The sequence below is a fragment of the Gadus morhua genome, chromosome 20 (assembly GCF_902167405.1).
Source record: "Gadus morhua chromosome 20, gadMor3.0, whole genome shotgun sequence".
Taxonomy (NCBI): domain Eukaryota; kingdom Metazoa; phylum Chordata; class Actinopteri; order Gadiformes; family Gadidae; genus Gadus; species Gadus morhua.
In genome coordinates, this window is record NC_044067.1 from 21,472,581 (window position 1) to 21,494,366 (window position 21,786).

General features: G+C 48.0%; 1 protein-coding gene across 4 annotated transcripts in view; it reads left to right on the forward strand.

The window, feature by feature from the left end:
* Positions 1–9,871, forward strand: part of cfap65 (cilia and flagella associated protein 65) — a 35,680-nt gene extending 25,809 nt beyond the window's left edge. For 3 of the 4 annotated variants that reach the window (XM_030344169.1, XM_030344171.1, XM_030344170.1), the window contains 10 exons: positions 1,453–1,599; positions 2,401–2,544; positions 4,397–4,513; positions 4,871–5,002; positions 5,636–5,686; positions 5,928–6,148; positions 6,417–6,548; positions 6,987–7,319; positions 8,381–8,526; positions 9,358–9,871. In XM_030344169.1, the coding sequence (XP_030200029.1) occupies positions 1,453–1,599; positions 2,401–2,544; positions 4,397–4,513; positions 4,871–5,002; positions 5,636–5,686; positions 5,928–6,148; positions 6,417–6,548; positions 6,987–7,319; positions 8,381–8,526; positions 9,358–9,392 (1,458 nt within the window). In that variant the 3' untranslated portion in view covers positions 9,393–9,871. The remainder of the gene's footprint in view (positions 1–1,452; positions 1,600–2,400; positions 2,545–4,396; positions 4,514–4,870; positions 5,003–5,635; positions 5,687–5,927; positions 6,149–6,416; positions 6,549–6,986; positions 7,320–8,380; positions 8,527–9,357) is intronic. The other variant, XM_030344172.1, reaches the window with a different exon arrangement.
* The last annotated feature ends 11,915 nt before the right edge of the window (positions 9,872–21,786 follow it).

Consider the following 21,786-nt stretch of genomic DNA (forward strand, 5'->3'; position numbering starts at 1 on the left):
TGGCAGAGTCAACCATACAGGGTGACAGCCAGCTTGTCGAGGATCCGGTGAAAACAAAAAAAATCTAAACAATTATTTGTTAAAAAATATTAATTATTAATAAAACTATTATTTGTTAAAAAATAATTGCCCGGAGTAATCGTCAATGATAGGTTTTTCATGGCAGGTAGCTAGCATTTACATTTACATATACATTGAGGGAATTTAGCAGACGCATTCATCCAAATCGACTTACAATAAGTACATTTGTCATAAGAAGTGAAACACTATATCGCTGTCGGTACAGTAAAGATGTTCATAGAACCGAGTGCCAAGCACTAACGATCTCTAGGTTAACTCATTCCCCGTATACAGTGGTGAAAGCTAGCTAATGCAGATGCTACACAATTAAGTACTATGAATAAATACAACGTACATTAAGTGCGTACATCAAGTGCGTACATTAAGTGCCAGGACGTACAACATACAATAGTGGGCGGGGGGGGACTGGATGTCTATGCAGAGTCTAGGTGAACTCTGAACAGGTGAGTTTTCAGGTGAATTTTTGCAATAGATAGCACCTGCATATAGCCAGCAATACTGGCTAGCTGCATAGCAATACTGGCTACCTGCATAGAAGTACTACCTACCTGCATAGCAATACTGGCTACGTGCATAGCAGTACTGGCTAACCACATAGGAATACTGGCTACCTGCATAGAAGTACTGCCTACCTGCATAGCAATAATGCCAACCTGAATAGCAGTACTACCTATCTGCATAGCAATACAGGGCTCTCCGCATATCAATCCTCTCTGGAGGCCAATCAGGGTTGGTCCTGGAGATCAGCTGGTGCTGGTGGAGGTGTTTGAGGGCCAGTAGGGGGGGCTCATCCCCTTGGCCTGCAATATACCCAATGCCCCAGGACAGAGACTCTGTCCTCTCAACGATCACCATCTCTGGGATGAGACGTTAAGCCAAAGTCCTGACTCCCTGTGGTCACTTAAGTTCCCAGTTCCCAAGCCACTCATCACAGAGTAGGTCTTCTAACCCCGGTGTCCGGGCACAATACCCGTCCGGGCACAACACCGCAGGATAACATCAACATGGCCCCCTAATCATCCCCCGGTCGCTAATTGGATAGTTTCATCATTCCTCCTCTCCCTCTGAAGGCCAGTGTGTGCTGAGCTTTCTGGTTTATACTGGCAGCCGTGCAACACTCAAGTGGTGCTACACACTGGTAGTGGATGAGGTGTCATACCCCCCCCCCCCCCCCCCCCAAACACTCACATAAACACACATACCAGGTACCTAGAAAAGCGCTATGTAAATGCAGAATGTGTTGTGCGCTCAATTCATTCATACCTTCTCCCTGAGGTAAACAGGGCCTTGGACTGCCCTAGTGTGCCATATTTGTTGTGGTCCCCTCTCCTGAAATTCAGGCTCAAGGGACGTTGTGCATCGTCTCTCCAGGTGGACATCGTGATACACACACGAGGGGGCGACTCCACCGTGGTGAGCTTTGAGGGTCGGGGGTTCGATCCCAGGGCGCTGGGCCCCTCGGATCATGTCTGCCTGCCGTCCGTGCCCTGTATGCAGAAAGCAGCCCTACCTGAACAGGTGAGATGGTCCTCAGCTATAGTCCTACCTGAACAGGTGAGATGATCCTCAGCTATAGTCCTACCTGAACAGGTGAGATGGTCCTCAGCTATAGTCCTACCTGAACAGGTGAGATGGTCCTCAGCTATAGTCCTACCTGAACAGGTGAGAGGGTCCTCAGCTATAGTCCTACCTCAACAGGTGAGAGGGACCTCAGCTATAGTCCTACCTGAACAGGTGAGAGGGTCCTCAGCTATAGTCCTACCTCAACAGGTGAGAGGGACCTCAGCTATAGTCCTACCTGAACAGGTGAGAGGGACCTAAGCTATAGTCCTACCTGAAAAGGTGAGATGGTCCTCAGCTATAGTCCTACCTGAACAGGTAAGAGGGTCCTCAGCTATAGCCCTACCTGAACAGGTGAGAGGGACCTCAGCTATAGCCCTACCTGAACTGGTGAGAGGGACCTCAGCTATAGCCCTACCTGAACAGGTGAGAGGGACCTCAGCTACAGCGCTGAGACATGGAGAGGAAGATGAATGAGCAGGAGATTATGCACATTGTCATTTATTCCACAGAGGAGAGGAGGATAGTAAACAAACCAATAGAAGGCACAGCTCCACACAAAAAAGGATAATGCATTCTCTTTGTATTGCTGAGCAGGTCTTTCCTAGAATGAACACAGATACTGAGGGGCCTCTGGTCAATGCAGGTCAAACAAGGCACAGGGCCTGATTCACTGAGTTGAAGTGGTTGTTGTCAGTCTACAAGCGGCATGGGAGATGTAGGCTGTCCAAGGCTGTGAGGAGATGTTTGTGTGTGCAGGTGGTGTTCCTGTCTGAGGAGAGTGTTTCCCTGGGCAACGTACCCGTACACTCCCGGTCTACGAGGATGCTCTCCCTGACTAACGTCTCCCACACTGAGGCCGTCCAGTACGGCTGGGAGTTACCTCAGCAGGACGGCCCACAGGTGCACCTGTGTGTGTGTGTGTGTGTGTGTGTGTGTGTGTGTGTGTGTGTGTGTGTGTGTGTGTGTGTGTGTGTGTGTGTGTGTGTGTGTGTGTGTGTGTGTGTGTGTGATTCATTCATTCACCTTTTCATGTCAATTTGATTGGTGACACAAGTCTGCAGACATGGGGGACTCGAGTCACATGACTTGACTCGAGTCAGACTCGAGTCGCAAATTTGAGGACTTGAGACTTGCTTGACTAACACTGATAAAAGACTCGACTTGACTTTGGTCTTCATGACTTCAGACTTGACTTAGACTTGAGACAAATGACTCTAAATGACTTTTTTAAAGTTAGATTTAAAGGTTAGATATGTGATTTGCGATACGCCAGCAGATTTTGAAAATACGCAACTCAAATGGTCAACCCATTCCAAGTACATGGACGCGCAATCACACACGAGCGCGAACACAGATGCACGAGAGTGAGCCAGGCTAGCTAGGTTGGAGTTTAGGGTTGTATTCTAGTGCTAGGTCCAAATGTGGATTAGCTAGTAAACTAGCTCCAGTAGCTACCGCAGGATAACAACAAACAGAAGCTTGCTCTGGGTCACGAGCTTTGAGTACGTGCACGTGCACGAAGAGGTCACGCGCGGGGAGCGGGGGAGGGGGAGTGGAGTACGACCGTTTGATTGACGTACTTACTGTCCAATGCCACTCGGTGGTTCTGAAAATCATTGGCTGGAGTTTTTCGAGCCCTGCCCTTTCCACAGATGATTAACTTGTTTAATTTTCATGTCAGTAGGCTACTTGTAACTCAGTGGTTGTAAGTGTCTTTTTGTTCAAGGTGGAGGTAAGAGTTATGGCAGTCCCTGCATCAAGTGCACCTGTTGAATGTGTGTTCAGCCATGGTGGGGTGATAATGTGACCGCATCATTCAGAACTCAGTGACAAAGTACTGTCGAATTATTATTTTTGCAAATGCAATGCATTGTAAGTCGATGTATGTTGCGAGGCAGCAAGATTGCTACCAGCTTTCAGGCTTGTGTATTACTATTTCCCCTTCCTACAGTATGTGTATGTGATATTACTATTACTTGAAATATTCTTTTTTTTCATGTCTGATGCCATGTGTTGCAAATAATATTCTACAACATGTAAGGAGATTGAGTGATTGACTTGAACTGTTCTCGTATACAGCTACCTAGAGGTTCTATTTGATTCTGTTCATAGGTTGGAGGTAATGATCATAAAAACATTTTCAAACTATGCACATAATGGTTTTGGAATGTTTTGAATAGTTTGAGTTATTGTTATTGTTAAGACATTGTGATTGTTAATGTTGGGTTAACTGGGTTAGATCAGATTTTTGTATGACTTGACTTGTGACTTGCTTGACCTGAGCAATGACTTGACTTGTGACTTGCTTGATTCTTACCACAGTGACTTGGGACTTGCTTGAGACTTGAAGGTTATGACTTGAGACTTGCTTGTGACTTGCACATGAATGACTTACCCCCACCTCTGCAAGTCTGTGATTTTCTTCCCAATTCCAAAGATTGCATTAGGCATCAGCTAATGAGGTTCCATTAAATCCATTGGGAACATAACTTTGAGGGAGTCCAAACTGCACCAAACAGAAAGGGGGGGATTCAGGCCACACAGGTCATTAACTGACCTCGAGATGTACATGAATTGACCGTTAAGATCTTTGATAGGTGTGTAGTGGGTAGGTCCCTCTATTCCATGTGGAATAAGTCATATTGTATGCGTCCAGATCCATTTTTAGAGTGAAGAAAATGAATGGAAATAACAATTTAAATTAAAATAAATATCATATAACAAATGTTAATTGTGTGTGTTTGTGTGTCAGGTTGTGCAGATGCATCCCAGTAAAGGCAGACTGGGTGCAGGTGAGAGCATCCTGTGTGTGCTCACCTTGAACACACCTGGCTGGACTGTCCTCTACCAGCTGGACCTCATCTGTCAGGTTAGACACACACACAAACACTCACACACATGCACGCGCACATGCACACACCCACACACACACACACACACACACACACACACACACACACACACACACACACACACACACACACACACACACACACACACACACACACACACACACACACACACACTCACAGACACACACCAATATTCCCTTCCCTGACATATATCAATTATAAACAGCACAAACACTAGCTATGATTATCAAATAGTCACATTGAATTGGGGATTTGAACACTCACATGTCTCTGAAGTTGCTGATAACTCGTGATGTCAATCATCAGACCTGAATCATGTGAATGTGTTTTTATCCTCATCTCCATCCCCTAAGATCACCATGGAGACGGAGCTGGCAGAGTACCGGGAGTCGGTGCGTCGTGTGGAGGAGGAGAGGGAGCGGCAGCAGCAGGAGTTCACCATCACGGAGAGGGACCTCGGAGCAGGAGGAGGCCAGGCTACACAGGTGCTTTAGAGGCTACATGGACATGGAGGGGGTTCTCAGATTGAGTCATAGTGTTCGATTGGTCCAGCCCCAAATGCTTAAAGGACAATAGCAGTCTGTGTGATCAAACCATCATGATGGTGTCTCTTGGCTTGACTTAAACACACTTCACCGTCATCATCGTGGGTCAAAAACTATTCCTAGTGGCGATTCTGGCCGACAGCCGGCCAAGACTGGTAACCATGGCAACAGAGCACTTGCACTTGTGTAGGAATCAGTGTGCGCAAGTCAGTTAGGACTTTGTGGACCACATAACAGCCAATCGCTGTTACAACTTCACACACTGTCTAATTACAAGGGCTATATTGTCTACATTTGTGGCAGGAGCATTGAGGCAAGATGCTCAGAGGCAGAATCTGCACAACAAAGTGATTTTGACCGAATTGATGTTTCATTAAAGCCCCGATGAACGGTTTCTAAGAATGCCACACATGTGTTCTCCTGTCAATACCTAATTAACGAAAATGTAAGCAATACTTAAAGATTCCCCCTCCCCCGATCCATCCCCACTCTTTAGTTGTAATGCTCCCCCTGATGTTTCCCTTCATTGGGGCCCTCTGCCACTCCCTAGTCTCAGTGTCCCGTGTCCTCTAGGGGCCCCGCTCCGCTCCGGTCCAGGTCCCGCTCCCGCTCAGGAGATACCAGGTGACTGATCCTGTTCTACTCTCCCTTGATCCTGGTCCAACTCTGGACTCAAATGCACATCGTTTTAAAAAACAGAGGAAGGCTGTAAATGTGGCTCAGTTTGCCCTCTAGGGGTTAAACGAAGGCTTGCATGAGCTACTTGTAAAAGGCCGTTAAGGGGACCAGAGAATGTCGTACAAAGATTAAATATTCAAATATAAAATTTTCAAATATTCTGCCCCCTCCCCCCCGGTGGCCCCAGACCCTCCCTCCTCTCCGCTCCATCAGCTGCAGCACCATGGCCGGGGGCATGTACTCCTCCAGGGGCCCGCGGGCCGAGCGGCACTCCCGGAGGGAGGGGCCCGCGGGGGGAAGGATGCCGACCCCCACCCTGCTGCACCTCGGGGTGACGGCGCGCTCCCACGGCCTGCTGGAGTACCAGGCCCTGTTCCCCGACAACCTCAGCCAGCACCATGTCTACAGGTCCACACACACACACACACACACACACACACACACACACACACACACACACACACACACACACACACACACACACACACACACACACACACACACACACACACACACACACACACACATTAGATGCATGACTCCCCTCGCAGGATGTCTAAAATCCCTTCTCTCCCCACATCTTGGCGACCTCATCCATCATCCATCATCTTCCTTGCTCGGTTCCTTTGCCTCAACCTGGATCCAAAATGGCGATCGACCATGCTGTTTCCTCCAGGAGTCCCAGAGTCGAAACCCAAGGTTCCCATTGGGCGGTCTCCAGCACAGCGCCCCCTACTGCTGCCCTCCCTCATTTGGTCCCCGGCCAGGAGAGAGACATCCTCACCCACACACTCCTCTCACTGATACGGTGAGAAGTCCTCACCCTTACACTCCTCTCACTGATACGGTGAGAAGTCCTCACCCTTACACTCCTCTCACTGATACGGTGAGAAGTCCTCACCCTTACACTCCTCTCACTGGTACGGTGAGACATCCTCATCCACACACTCCTCTCACTGATAGGTTGAGATATCCTCACCCTCACACTCCTCTCACTGAAAGGGTGAGTCCTTCAGTTCTTTGGATCCATGTCGCTGCAGTTACGTTGTAGTTTTTCGTGTTCATTCACCTGCTCTGACACAATCTAAGAAGATGTGATGAACCAATTGCATGAATGCCAATCCCATATAGAGCTGATCTTCTGAGTCACCTTTTCTTTGTAATCTATTCAACCAGGAACCATTCTGATCTCATATATAATATATTTGCTGTAGCGTGTGCGATGAGGACATCTGTTTGTTCCCAGGAGCCTGATTGACGACCAGGAGTTCCAGCGCCGCCTGGCCCGCCTCCCGTCGGAGCGCGTCCCGTACTTCAGCCAGCTCCGGGCTCCGGACCCCCCCGGCTACCCCTCCCCCGGTGCCCCCCTTCCACCCGTACCCCGACCGTACTCCGCCCCCCCGGGCCCCTCCCTGCCCCGGGGCCTCCGCCCGGCCGGCGCGGGGGTCGCTCTGAAGGAGCGGCCCCACACGGTGGGTGCTGCGGAGAACCACCCAAGGCCCTCGCTGGACTCCAGACATGCAGACCTCCAGACCCAGCGAGACCCGGACCGGGGCCACGTGCGCCGCATTATACGCAGGTCAGCTCGGGCCCTCAACACACAGGTCAGCTCGGCCCCCAGGTTAGCTCGGGCCCTCCATACACAGGTTAGCTCGGGCCCTCCATACACAGGTCAGCTCGGGCCCCGGGTCAGTTCGGGCCCTCCATACAGGGGTCAGCTTGGGCCCCATGTCAGCTCGGGCCCCTCCATACGCAGGTCCCTCTATGAGGAGTCTGGCCCCTGAACCTCATGGTGAAACGTGTGTTTCTGTTGTACTAAGGTGGAGCGCCACACAGTAAAGATCCCATTGTTCCAGGTAATTCACTGCTCGTGGGTTATGAGCCACTAGCATGTCCAAAGTGTTGTCGCACTAGTAGGAAGCAGTTTTCATTGCTAAAATTGGGGGTAGGTTCAGGTGTTCCAAGTTTTCCTCAAAAAATGAACATTTAATTTGATCCAAAAAAACAATGTCATTGTAAATTGGTCCCTGATACTGTTGCCTGATAGAAATTCACAATGACACTGAAGTTCTAGGGATTATTATTACCTGTTTTTTACCTGATTTACCTGATTTTTCCTTGGAGAGACCTAAAGGTAAGCGCCTGATCGTGCAAAAGTTTGTATATCTGAAATATACCTCTCCCCTATATTTGGTATGGTTTGGCCTATAGGGTGCACTATATTCAGCCCCTGTTGGGGGAACATTCTGCTGTATAGACATCATTTAACTTGATGAATATCTTTGCGCCTTGAATCATCATGTCCATCTGGAATTTTTTATCAGTACTCAACACCACTTGAGAATGAACCAAGGCCTTGAAACTGTCTGTGAAAGGCTCCTAAAATGACGAAAGCGTCAATTAAAATAATGCTAAGCTAAGCACTAATGCTCAAAGTCACAAATAAACAGCAACTCCTCTTACAGCACGACTCGGCTTTAGGTTGGGAAGGACATCCGCTGGGATTGGCAATGTGTGGACTACTAATATATATCAAGACTGCTTCAGTTTTATATTTACTTTTGTTTCCTTGGCTTTAAGATGCCTGTTTGAACGTGTGTGTGTGTGTGTGGGTGTGTGTGTGTGTGTGTGTTTGTCCAGGTGTGCTGAGTTCAGCGACGTGTGTGAGGACGTGCTGTTGAACACACTGCAGAATCTCATGATGGAGGCGTTCCACAGAGAGCTGGACCTGACTGCCCCTCCCCCCCCCCCCCCCCCAGCAGCGATGACATCAGTGTCTCCAGGAGGTGTGTGGCTCCCCTCCCCCCAATACGTTACATGGTCACTGGCTCACAGCACATCCCATGATATCCACAGTGGGGTGGAATGCCATTGGGATTGTGTTTTGCCTTTGTTGCTAACTCCCAGTATGTGGCCAAGTACGTAGCCAGGTAATAGAGTACAGTGCTGGGGTTAAGAGAGTCCCTGTTAATGTGCACACTCACACACACACACATACGCACGCATGCACGCACGCACGAATGCACGTATGCACGATCAGTGGCGATCCTAGGTCCACTTCCGCCCCGGGCAGCGATTGTTGACGGGGGGGGGGGGGGGGGGGGGGGGGGGGTATCATGAACCAACGGACTTCGGTGAGGGTTTCTCTCCGTCTATACGAACAAGTGTGCGCCTGCAGCCAGAGGGGGCACCAAAATACCTATTCCCCACGCAATATTATGTCGTACTTCATTGATAACCGCTGCGCAACGCATTTTTTTTTATACTGCTCGTGGCGCCCCCCATGTGATTTGCCGCCCCCCGCAAATATGCCGCCCCGGGCGTCTGCCCGGGTCGCCCGTGCCTAAAACCGCCACTGTGCACGATTTATTATTTTTAGTATTTCTTTGATATCACACTGACTTGTTTATCATATTTTATCCTAGTATTTTGTCTTAATACATGTTCCAATATATGCTTTCTAGTACATTATATGTTCATTGCAACGGTACTATATCTTTATGCATTGTAAGCATGATTTTATCTCCATAAGGTTTTGAGCCAGTAGACTAGTCAGCGGTAGGACAGATTCTACTGATGATGATTATAGTGCATGCGTTTGTGGTTGTGTCTTACAGGGGAGATGGTTCATGAGGGCCAAGGCCAACAATGAACGGGCCAATTGGAGAGAGAGCAACCGAGGAAAAGCAGCACAAACCAGTAGGGGCTTTACATCTCCCCACCTCACCTGCTGCATTTTATATTATTTCGTAGTTCTTCCAATTAAATAAGACGATTTTGACAAAGTGTATTTTTTGTCTTGGTTAAGTAGATGGATATTTGTCTGGAGGTGTATTATTTTAATCGTTTGAGCTCATAAAATCCCGGCATGTAATTTACATATATTTAAACTAGATGGCGCTGTATGCCAACAAACGGAACGGGGCTGATTTGATTGATCTTTATGCTGTTAGCTGAAGCCTCGTGAAGCCATATTGATCTGCAGAGTTAAGCAGAATGTGAACTCGCAAGATAGTGATGTTCTCAAAACTATGCTATATCGGCACAAATTATACATAAATATTCGAAATGTATTCATGACATTTAATCAATTGTCAATGAGTTTATTCAAATGTAAACTTATTTCAGAAATGGTGACCCCTTCTTAACCACTCGTTACCAATGTCTGTTTGTTTTCAAACGCATCCAATGTTTTAGATGGTGGGAAGTTAAAGGTTAAACATTATTTTAAATCAACCACTTTCAAGCTATCTAATTGGTCCCGTCTGGCCAACTGGCACGGCAGTAGATGCTGAGTTATTGGTTTGATTCCAACGGGGAGCACCCATGCAGAGAATGTATGAATTAAGGATTGAAAAACAGATACAAATTCCCATCGCTTGGCATGAACATTTATTTAAAGGTCCCATGGCATGAAAATCTCACTTTATGAGGTTTTCTAACATAAATATGAGTTCCCCTAGCCTGCCTATGGTCCCCCAGTGGTTAAAACGTACGTTCGGTGTAAATCGAGCACTAGGTGTTCTGCTCGCCTTTGTAAAAACGGAGGCTCAAGCGCGCTGATTTGGAATATGGTCCCATATGTCGTCATCTATATGATATTATTTAGATGTAGAGCTCCAGGACTGTAACGCAAGTGTACACTTGTTATTTGGATAACCGTTCTGCTGTTGGTGTTATGGCGCATAACACGTCGGACTCTCGTCTCTGGTATTTCCACAACGAGACTCATAGTGGGGGTAATCTCAGCCATGGTTAAGAATGAATTGGGGGATAGGAACTTTGGCTTTGACTCCCTGAAGAACATGGACCACGACATGGATTGTTGGCCGCGAATGTCTCCCTCTTGAGCCCCGCTTCCAGCTGCCGAGGGACCACCAACTCGGCGCTGCAGGAGGCGGTGGTGCCTAAGCGCTGACGACTGCCGATTAGATGGTCCCGCGGACAACAATCCCTTTCAATGTCGTGGTTCAGTCTACTTCAGATTGATGTGGATGTGGAAGAATCAGAGACGTCGGAGAACCTGACGCGGTCGTTTGGGATTCCTAATATCGTCTGGAGGCTCACACAGCTTTTGGCCGTGATAATATATATTATATGATATATATATATATGTATAATATGATATTATTTAGATATAGAGCTCCAAGGACTCCCGTTTGTTCTAGAATATTTACAGAACACGGCTAAAGGCTGTGTGCGCCTCGCCACCACTGTAAACAGAGCGCATGGTACCGTGGCTGCAAGCTGCTCAAGGCCACACCCCCTTGACCCACCTCTCTCCTCCTCATTTGCATTAAAGCTACAGACACCGAAACGGCGCACTTGGGGAAAGCTCAATGTGCGACTGGATCGTAGTGGCTGTAATTCTGCACTACGGCTGAATTTCGGGAACGACTTAAAATACTGTGTTTGGGGCCCACTAGTATCTATATTAAAGCTTCCATAAAGTAGCATGCCATGGGACCTTTAAAACTAAACTAAGGCCCCGTCCACACGGAGCCGAAACGGGCGAAATCGATCCGGTTTTGTTTTAGGCGGTTCAAGAATATCTCCGTAAAGATGGATTCATTGAGAAACCGCATCGAGCTGTAGAAACGCTGTAGTAAATATTCAAGGCACTGGTTCTCCCCAGAAAAAAATGGAGCGCATCAAGCCTGCGCGCATACAGCCTGCGCACATACAGCCTGCGCGCTGTAAAAAACATTCAGTCACGAGGAGATTCAACCTTCTCAATTGAGCAGAAATAATTGTTAATCTACAGTTAGTAATTCAATTTATCAAGGGGCTCTATTTAATGCTGCAAAAAGAAAAATTCAACGCAACTCTGATGTCACCGAGCTAGTGGGGGGCTAATGACGTCATCGTTTGCATTTCAGGCGTCCACACGAATCCTATACGGTTTCGCCAAACGGAACGGGACCTAAATAAAACGTTTATAAAATGTGTGTGTGCACGCATGCACATGTGTTTGTTTATAGGTGCATATATATGTAAGTGTGTGGGTACATGGATCTCTGTTTGTGTGTGTGTGTGTACATATTAATTAATTTATGTGTGTGTAAGTGCGTGTGAAGGCCACTTTGTGATTGTGTGTGTGTGTGTGTTTGTGTATGCTAGCCTACATACGTGTGTGTGTGTGTGTGTGTGTCTATGTTCTAGTCTACATACTTGTGTGTAAGTGTGTGTGTAAGTGTGTCCGTGTGTGAGTCTGTATGTGTGTGTGTGTGCGTGTGTGTGTGTGTGTTTGTAAGTGTAAGTGTTTGTGTGTGTGTGTGTGTGTGCATGTGTATGTGTGTGTGTGTGTGTGTGTGTGTGTGCGCTAGCTGCAAGGCGGCTGGGCTTCCAGCCCCACCGCAGCCCTCTGGACTCGACCATACCCAGAGCGGTCTGCATGGAGAGCAGATCCGATAAGATCTGTTCTAATGAAGTTACTGTTACGCCGTAACTGATGAAGCCGTCTACATACAGAAGTGAGTTTGTGTGTGTGTGTGTGTGTGTGTGTGTGTGTGTGTGTGTGTGTGTGTGTGCGTGCGTGCGTGCGTGCGTGCGTGCGTGCGTGCGTGCGTGCGTGCGTGCGTGCGTGCGTGCGTGCGTGCGTGCGTGCGTGCGTGCGTGCGTGCGTGCGTGCGTGCGTGCGTGCGTGCGTGCGTGCGTGCGTGCGTGCGTGCGTGCGTGTGTGTGTTGGGATGGAGCTCCAGAATAATGTCGTCCCATGTTGTGCAGTAACTGGACATGGCATCTCGCACTGTGTTCATGTCCATGTTTTCATATTCAGTGTCAAAGCCTATTTTGTTTTGAATGACAAATGCAACAGAGCTTAATGTCAACTCTACACACACTGGAATGATGTGGGCTTAGGTCACAGAGGAGAACTGTTCACACGTGACGAGTAGAAGGCTCCTCAGGTGTTCCTCCACCAAACCTCCAACACACAAACACACACACTCACACTGCCCTCTCTCACCCACACACACACACACAAATACACACCACGATATCCGTTCACACGGCCATATTCAATCTAACCCTCACACCACAGTTTGGCTGAATCTAATCTAATAATCAAAAGCTTGAGCTGAGATGTTATCGCTACACGCTATTGGATGAGACACCCGATGAACTTGATGAAGTCGTCGGTTGCAGTCGGGCCCAAATCAAAGTTTTACTTCTAAAACCCTCCTCATCTTCAAACGTCTGTGTTCAGGATGATGCATATTCATTTGAACCCATTCAATGGAAGGAACATGGCTGAGTGGATGGTTTGCTGCAGTGATTGGGGTCACCACAGCTACACCGGGTTCATCAAGGGCCATCTCCAGCTCAGTAACCGCTATGTTAGAGGTCTGTTTCCACTGCCGCCCTCTGCCCCGGTCCGCAGCACAACTTCTAACCACCAGCTCCAATGCTGGAAGACATGTCGCGTAGTCAGGCCACCGTGGGAGTGTGTGTGTGTGAGTGTCTGTCTGTGTGTGTGATTGTGTGTGTGTGTGTGTGTGTGTGTGTGTGTGTGTGTGTGTGTGTGTGCACGTGCGCGTGTTTGTGTGTGTGTTTATGTCTGTGTGAGCGAGTGCATTCATTTTATAGATTAAACAAATACATGTTTTGCACTTAAAATACAATTGTTCTCATTAATGTATGCAATAATGACTAATTTAAATCTTGCCTTAAAGACATATGATGAGATGTCTAAGTAATGGTTTTGTTTGCAACATGTCATTTACCACGTAGAATAGGTGTGATAAATAGAGTCATAGTCACAGTCTGGTTGAGATGTTCCTGAGGAAGTCTGGTTACTAAGGACGTCTGGTTCCTGAAGAAGTTTGGTTACTAAGGAAGTCTGGTTACTGAGGAAGTTTGGTTACTAAGGAAGGAGGTATGGTTACTAAGCAGTAGTTTGGTTACTAAGGAGGTCTGGTTACTAAGCAGAAGTTTGGTTACTAAGGAGGTCTGGTTACTAAGCAGTAGTTTGGTTACTAAGGAGGTCTGGCTACTAAGCAGACGTTTGGTTTCTAAGGCGGTCTGGTTACTAAGGAGGTCTGGTTATTAAGCAGTAGTTTGGTTACTAAGGAGGTCAGGTCACTAAGCAGTAGTTTGGTTACCAAGGAGGTATGGTTACTAAGCAGTAGTTTGGTTACTTAGGAGGTCTGGTTACTAAGCAGTAGTTTTGTTACCAAGGAGGTCAGGTCACTAAGCAGTAGTTTGGTTACTAAGGAGGTAAGGTCACTAAGCAGTAGTTTGGCTCCTAAGGAGGTATGGTTACTAAGCAGTAGTTTGTTTACTTAGGAGGTCTGGTTACTAAGCAGCAGTATGATTTATAAGGGAGTCTGCTTACTAAGCAGTAGATTATTATAATAGTTAACATGTTTTTCCTTTACATGTTATTCCTCAGGTCTGTGCTCATTACCTGCTGTAACAGGACAGTTTGACATCACTGGGCTCTGTTGCACCCCCGCCACAGACCTTATGTATCTGGACGTGTCAAATCCTGCGCTGAGGCTGCCTCTGCTATCGGTATTTTATACTACGATGGCGCTCCCTCATTTTTCTTTCTCTTCCTCTCCCTCCCTCCCTCTCTCTCTGCGTTGTGCCAGTTAGGGAGATATTCCATAAACATTCCCTCTCTCCTGGGATTCCAAGGATGACTGTGGTTTGTTTCTTTTTTTTTTAAGGTTGAGGTCGTCATGTGTTTTTGATTTGGACTTAATTCAGCTCGGCATATAAAATATTACGTCTGATGGGATTTCTAATCATCGGCGATGATAATCGCACGGGAATGCATTTCATGGCAAGACCCTTCCCCGGCTTTTAGACGCTTTTTAGTGAAAACAAAAAGGGCATAAGCAGCGGTGTGCTTGTGTGTCCGTGCACGCATTTGTGTGTGTGTGTGTATGTGTGTGTGTGTCTGTGTATGCCAGAGAGAGAGAGAAACAGAGTTGAGCGAGAGACAGGGTCACATTCAGAGATCGGAGGTAGATTCTGGCAGACTGAGTGAGAATCATTATCACACCCAGATGAAGAGAGAGAGAGAGAGAGAGAGAGAGAGAGAGAGAGAGAGAGAGAGAGAGAGAGAGAGAGAGAGAGAGAGAGAGAGAGAGAGAGAGAGAGAGAGAGAGAGAGAGAGAGAGAGAGAGAGAGAGAGAGAGAGAGAGAGAAAGAGAAAGAGAAAGAGAGAGACGGAGAGTGAGAGAACGAAAGAAAGAGAGAAAGAACAAGAGTGTGTGTAACATGTGTGTGATGGGTGTGTGAGAGAGAGAGAATGTGTGTGTGTGATGGGTGTGGCAGTACAGGGGTGAGTGCGTTGACTGCTTCAACGTTGGATTCCACACTTATCAGCTTTTTAAATCGGGAAAAAAATCCCTCTTAAATCGTTCAAGTCCGATTGATGTTTCAATATAAAAATGTATGTACGACTTCCCTCCTCTAAAGAGCCATACTCAGGTCTGACTCTCATCGGTCATCATATGGTCCGACTTACCGGATCACACACAGGCAGCGCCCAGGCCTGGAGTCATTACCACACAGCGGTCTGCAGATCCATCTTCCTTCAGTGTCACACACAGGCCAGCGCAGAGCTTCCCAGAAGAACACAACTGGCTGGACCCATCACCATCGTCATCGCTATCTTCATCACCATCTTCATCACCTTCCTTACTTTGTTTCGTGTATCTCTTGAGTGATTTGATCTTTTAAACTCAAGGGGGATTGAGTGTGTGGTGTGTGCCTGTGTGTTTGTGTGTGTGTGTTTGTGTGTGTTTGTGTGTGTGTGTTTGTTGTGTGTGTGTGTGTGTGTGTGTGTGTGTGTGTGTGTGTGTGTGTGTGTGTGTGTGTGTGTGTGTGTGTGTGTGAGAGAGAGAGAGAGAATGTATTTGAGAGATAGAGAATATGTATGTGTATGAGTGAGAAAGAGAGAAATTGTGTGTGTGCCTGTGTGTGTGAGATAAGTTGTGTGCGTGTGTTTATGTGTGAGTATGTGAGAGAGATAATGTGTGTGTGTTTGTGTCTGTCTCTGTGTGTGTGTGAGAGAGATAATGTGTGTGTGTGTGTGAGCGAGAGATAATGTGTGTGTGTTTGTGTGTTTGTGTGTGTGTGTGTGTGTATCTATATAGTACTGCATTGCTGGATAAGCTGCAGTCAGACGGCGGTGGCTGCAGCCCATTGGCTGTGGGCGGCTGCTGTAACTTATTGAGTGCATTGTGTGCCGATAGGCCGATAGCATCTGGAGCAGGGTCTGCATGGCGGCCCAGCCACCCAGCAGGCAGCCCGAGCTGAGCCAAACCCAGGCCCTACACCCTGCTGGACTTTGAAATCAGATCTTTATTGTCCATAAAGCCTGGGCCAAGTATGAAGAATCAGCCCTTCTTAACACACACACACACACACACACACGCACACACACACACAAGCACACACACACACACACACACACACACACACACACACACACACACACACACACACACACACACTACATCACTCACCAATCCTAGCAAATGGGAAAGTGTGAGAGCGCAAGAATATAAATACGACAGAATGTGAGAAGAGCATAAAAATACAGTTCAAAAATATGCATTGATGAGGAGACGATGGGACACGGGAGGGGAGGAGAGCGAGGGATCGAGGGGCGAGCAGCTCAGATGGAGCTAAAGTGTTGTTGTCCTAGCATATGTTTATGCACCACCAATACACCCTGGGCTATATTTAGGGGAGGAGTGAGAACTCCATTTTCATAACTTTGTAAGTGTGTGAGGCCCCAGCTGCCCTACTGCACACACAGCCTCACTCCGGCATTCTAATTGCTCTGGAAAAAATGTCCAGTTGCTGCCCCTACTCAGCTCAGCCGATCCTGAGCTGACGATAAGGCGTCACATCCCTCAAACCCGCGCCTCGCCACCTCCGACACCAGCTACACGGTGAAACACAAGCCACAGGAGAGGAGAGTTACAGAAACACAGTCCGTCCCCAGGAGCAAGATGACACCTTGACTGTGGGCCGCAGGATGGGGGCTGGGGAGAATCCAGGACCACTGGCATCGGGCCAACGGAAAATGTGTTAACATTTGTTTGGTGATGTGATCTAGCTAGTGATCCCTTGGGCCCAACTCAGCAGCTCTGGTTCGGCAGGTAAGGCCGTGCCGTCCAGTTCAACCAGCATCCATCCATTGGGATAACCCTTTGGAAACACCTCCATGGTTCGGCGTGTGTGTGTGTGTGTGTTTGTTTGGCCATAGTAGGGTACACACACACACACACACACACACACACACACACACTCACACACGCACACACGCACACCCCCACACACACACACACACACACACACACACACACACACACACACACACACACACACACAAAGAGCAAGCACATGTCCTCCAGAACGACCAGAGGTTTGAGACTTGAATCCACTGTCTCATGGAGGACTTTGTCAGCAACATATCGTCATGTCGTCTACAATTTAGCTCAGTTTATTTGAATTTTAATTAATGGTGTTTATTCTCGGAAAATATCAACTCGAAACAATGACAATGCTTATGAACAATCACATATCAACTTAAAAAGATGACAAAGTTATCAACAAAAAAATCCTTACAAAAACTGTATTTTATAAGCTCAATAGTTTATAGAAAAACAATTGAAGAAAATAAATACGCAAAGGAAATCGAAATGGACTTTAAATCCATTTGAACTAATTGATTGTCATGTAATGGTGTAATGGGGCATGAGGTTAGACCCAAGAACAGCCCAGACCGAGACCAGCGTTGGAACAGTTCAACTGTTTTATTGTCCAAAACGGGAATCCAATCTTACTGGAGACAGACAAGGGGCGAGCAGGCAGAGGGGTCAGGGAGAAGGCTGAAGGCTGTTCAGCCTTCAGCCTAAAATTCCTCAGAGGCAGCAGAGTCCATGTCCTCCGCAGCAGATCGATGCCACCCCTAACCAGAGAATCAGAAGTAGGGATCGACCGATATATCGGTCGGCCGATATTATCGGCCGATATTCGCGTTTTTCACGTGTATCGGTATCGGCCGATACGCGGCTGATTTTCGCCGATTTTTATTTTTATTTTTTATTTTTATTTTTTTTACTTGTTCTACCTCACCTGTTTTTAATATTGGTTAAATATTGTTCATCTACTTGTTCTTACTTGTTCTACTTCACCTGTTTTTACTATTTGTTAAACATTGTTTTTTATATTGAAGTTCAATAAATGTTCATTAAAAAAAAAAGAAAAAATCAGCTCAAGAAAAATCGGTATCGGCGTATCGGCTAAGGCTGATGAAAAAAATATCGGTATCGTATCGGCCCTAAAAAATCGGTATCGGTCGATCCCTAATCAGAAGGTCCAACAGCAGATGGGCCCGCAGAAGGCGGAAGTGAGGACGGGGCAGGCTGGCCAGGATGCAGACGGGGAAAGTCCGAAATGAGCCGAGGGTCCACAATGAACCGAGCCGGCACCCAGGAGCGCTCCTCCAGACCGTACCCCTCCCAATCCACAAGATACTGCATCTCATATCCACGGCGGCGAGGGCGAGGAAGGCGCCTGACACCGTACACAGGACCGCCATCAACGAGCTGAGGAGGCGGAGGAGGCGGCATGGGAGGAACCAGAGGACTCTCTTGGACTGGCTTGATCCTGGAGACGTGGAACGTCGAGTGGATCCTCATGGACCGGGGAAGCCGAAGACGTACTGCCTCTGGGTTGATGATGCGAGCGATGGGAAAGGGTCCAACAAACCTGGGAGCCAGCTTGTGGTTCTCCACCTTTTTTTTTTTAATGAAGTGGACTATCTTGCTTAAACGGTCGACAACTGTGAGGATGGCAGTGTGGCCTTTGGATGTAGGTAGGGCAGTTACAAAGTCCAGGGAGATGTGAGACCATGGGCGATGAGGAACAGGCAATGGGTGCAGAAAGCCGACTGGTGGACGACGAGAGGTCTTGTTCTGGTTCCACACAGGACAGCTGTTAACATAGCCTTGGACATCCTCCACGAGTGATGACCACCAGAAGCGCTGCTGCAGGAATTCTCGGGTCCGCTGAATGCAGATGAGCCGGGAAGCATGCCCCTACTGGAGCGGAGGTGAGCTGGAACAAACAACCGGTCAGGGGGACAGGAACTAGGACCAGGCTGGTCCTCAGTGGCAGCCCGCACCCTCTCCTCTATCTCCCAAGTGACAGAGGCAACGAGACAGGAGGCCGGGATGATGGTGGAGAGCTCAACCGTTTCATCAAGACACTCAGGAAAATGCCGGGAAAGTGCATCTGGTTTAATGTTACGAGACCCGGGTCGATAGTGTGAAGTTTAACCTGTCAAAGAACAGTGACCAGCGGGCCTGTCTGGAATTCAGTCTCTTGGCAGATCGAATATATTCCAGGTTGCTATGATCAGTCCACACAATGAATGGCACCTTGGCTCCCTCTAGCCAGCAGCGCCACTCCTCCAAGTTTCACCGCCAGAGGCTCCCTGTTACCAACATCGTAGTTCCTCTCCGTTGGAGTTAGGCGGCGAGAGAAAATGGCGCAGGGGTGGATCTTCTGGTCGACGGAGGAGCGCAGAGACAAAACTGCCCCCACCCCCTCGCTGGATGCGTCCACCTCCACAATGAACTGACGCTCAGGTTCAGGGATCTGGAGGATGGGAGCAGTGGAGAAGCGAGTCTTGAGGGTGTTGAAGGCGCCTTGCGCTTCGTCAGTCCAGCGGAAGGATGTCTTGGATGATGTGAGAGCCGAGAGAGGAGGGGTAATGGAGCTGAAACCTCTGATGAAACGCTGGTAGGAATTGGCAAACCCCAGGAAACGCTGCAGTTGCTTGCGTGTCCCCGGGACTGGCCAGGAGGTCACTGCTGAGACCTTGATGGATCCATAAGCAAGCAGTCTTTGGCAATGATGTATCCCATTAAGGAGACTGAGGGTTCATGAAATTCACATTTCTCTGCCTTGACATACAGGGAACTGTCCAGGAGGCGGCGGAGGACAGTTCTGCCGTGATCTGTCCTCGGCAAGCTGTTTTGAGCGCTACGATGAGCTAACCCGCTGACAGATAGTTGACTGCACTTCAAATGCATTCTTAACTCAGGTCACGGTGCAGGACAAGGAGCCTGAACCACAATACTGATAGGAGGTTTTAAGCTTTAGTCTGCATAGATAGCATCAAATATATCCATTCAGGAAAAAGATATAGCAAGAACAATTCGAAGAGTTAAAGAAATACAATGAAGTACAATGAAATACAATCCCACTTCAAGTACAGCAAAGCCATGGCATGTTTCATCTGTTTCTTCTCATAAAGAATGCGACCAAGATATTATAGTAGCTGGTGGTGGGGTCTATAAGGCGACAACTTCTTTAGTAGCGCGCCATGTCGGAGCAGGCTGCCGACTGGTGTTATCTTTAGAAGAGGATTATGTTAACATGTGTATCTGTGATCTATAAGTCACGGGTGAGAGGTCACACATTAGGGCCTTATTGTATAGGCAGCTGACATACTTGTGCGTGGCACTGCTACGTGATACCGGGGGTTCTCTTGTGCTGCACTTGTGATTGATTGCATCAGAGCGCTGGAACGAAGTTGAGTGTCAGAGCTTTTATGGGCCACAGCAGATCAGAGGGGTTGGATTTCAATGGATGTGCCCATGGCCAGATAGGTGATAATACCACTGCCTTACCTGAACACACACACACACACACACACACACACACACACACACACACAAACACAAATACACGCACACACACACACACACACACGCACACACACACACACGCACACACACACACACACACACAAACACACACACACACACACACACACACACACACACACACACACACACACACACACACACACACACACACACACACACACACACACACACACATTCACCAAACCAGGCATGCACATGCACCCACAAACACACAGATACCAAGAGACACACACAAACAAGGGCATGCACATGCACTCACATACGAACAACCACACTGACACACACATACACAATTACACCAATAGACAGATGCCTACACGCACCCACAGACAGACACTCTTACACATTAACACAGACACACACACACAAGGTCATACAGACATAGACACAGAGTTAGACATTTTACAGCCATATTCTGCCCAGTGTGGGTGTCTATTGTTTTATGTACTAACTGTATATCATGTATTAACATATATTATTATATTATATATAGATATATTAATGTCCCTTTTCCAGACAATGTAATGTAACTTTGTGTAACTAGCAAATAGACAAAAGCGTGTCAAAGAAAGTCAACACAGAGACGAAAAAAATGCTGTTGGCAAAAAGGCCTGCGAGTGGCACATGCATTGTGCCCTCCCAGGTATAAGATCACACACCTGTGGTGACCTCACCTCATTCCGTAAGCTCTGATTTCTCCTCCGCCACAATCACACTGCATACGGCTGGCAGGGCCACAGCCGGCTCTGTTCCTCTCAAACCCTACCCACTCTGAACCCCCGGGTTGACCCCTCTCCCACCATCTCTCCCCCCATCTCTCCCCCTATCTCTCCCTCTCTCTCCCTACCTCTCCCCCTCTCTCTTTGACATCTCTCCCTATCTCTCTCCCACCGTCTCTTCCTCTCTCTCCCTCCCTCTCCATCTCTCCCCCCTCTCTGAAATCTCTCCCCCTCTCCCCCCTCTCTCCCTTGCTCCCTCTCTCTCTCCTACATCTCTCCCTCTCTATTCCACCATCTCTCAGTCTCTACCCACCCCCCCCCCCCCCCCCCCCCCCCCCCTCTCTCTCTCTCTCTCTCTCTCTCTCTCTCTCTCTCTCTCTCTCTCTCTCTCTCTCTCTCTCTCTCTCTCTCTCTCTCTCTCTCTCTCTCTCTCTCTCTCTCTCTCTCTCTCTCTCTCTCGCGATATCTGTCCCTCTCTTCAACTATCTCTCCCCCTCTCCACCTTCTCTCGCCCTCTGTCGCTCTCTTTCTCCTGCTCTCTCTCTCTCACTCCCTCCCCTGCTGCCCCCCCCCTCCCCCTCTCTCTCCGTGGCTCCACTTTTAACTCACAGGCAGGTCCTCT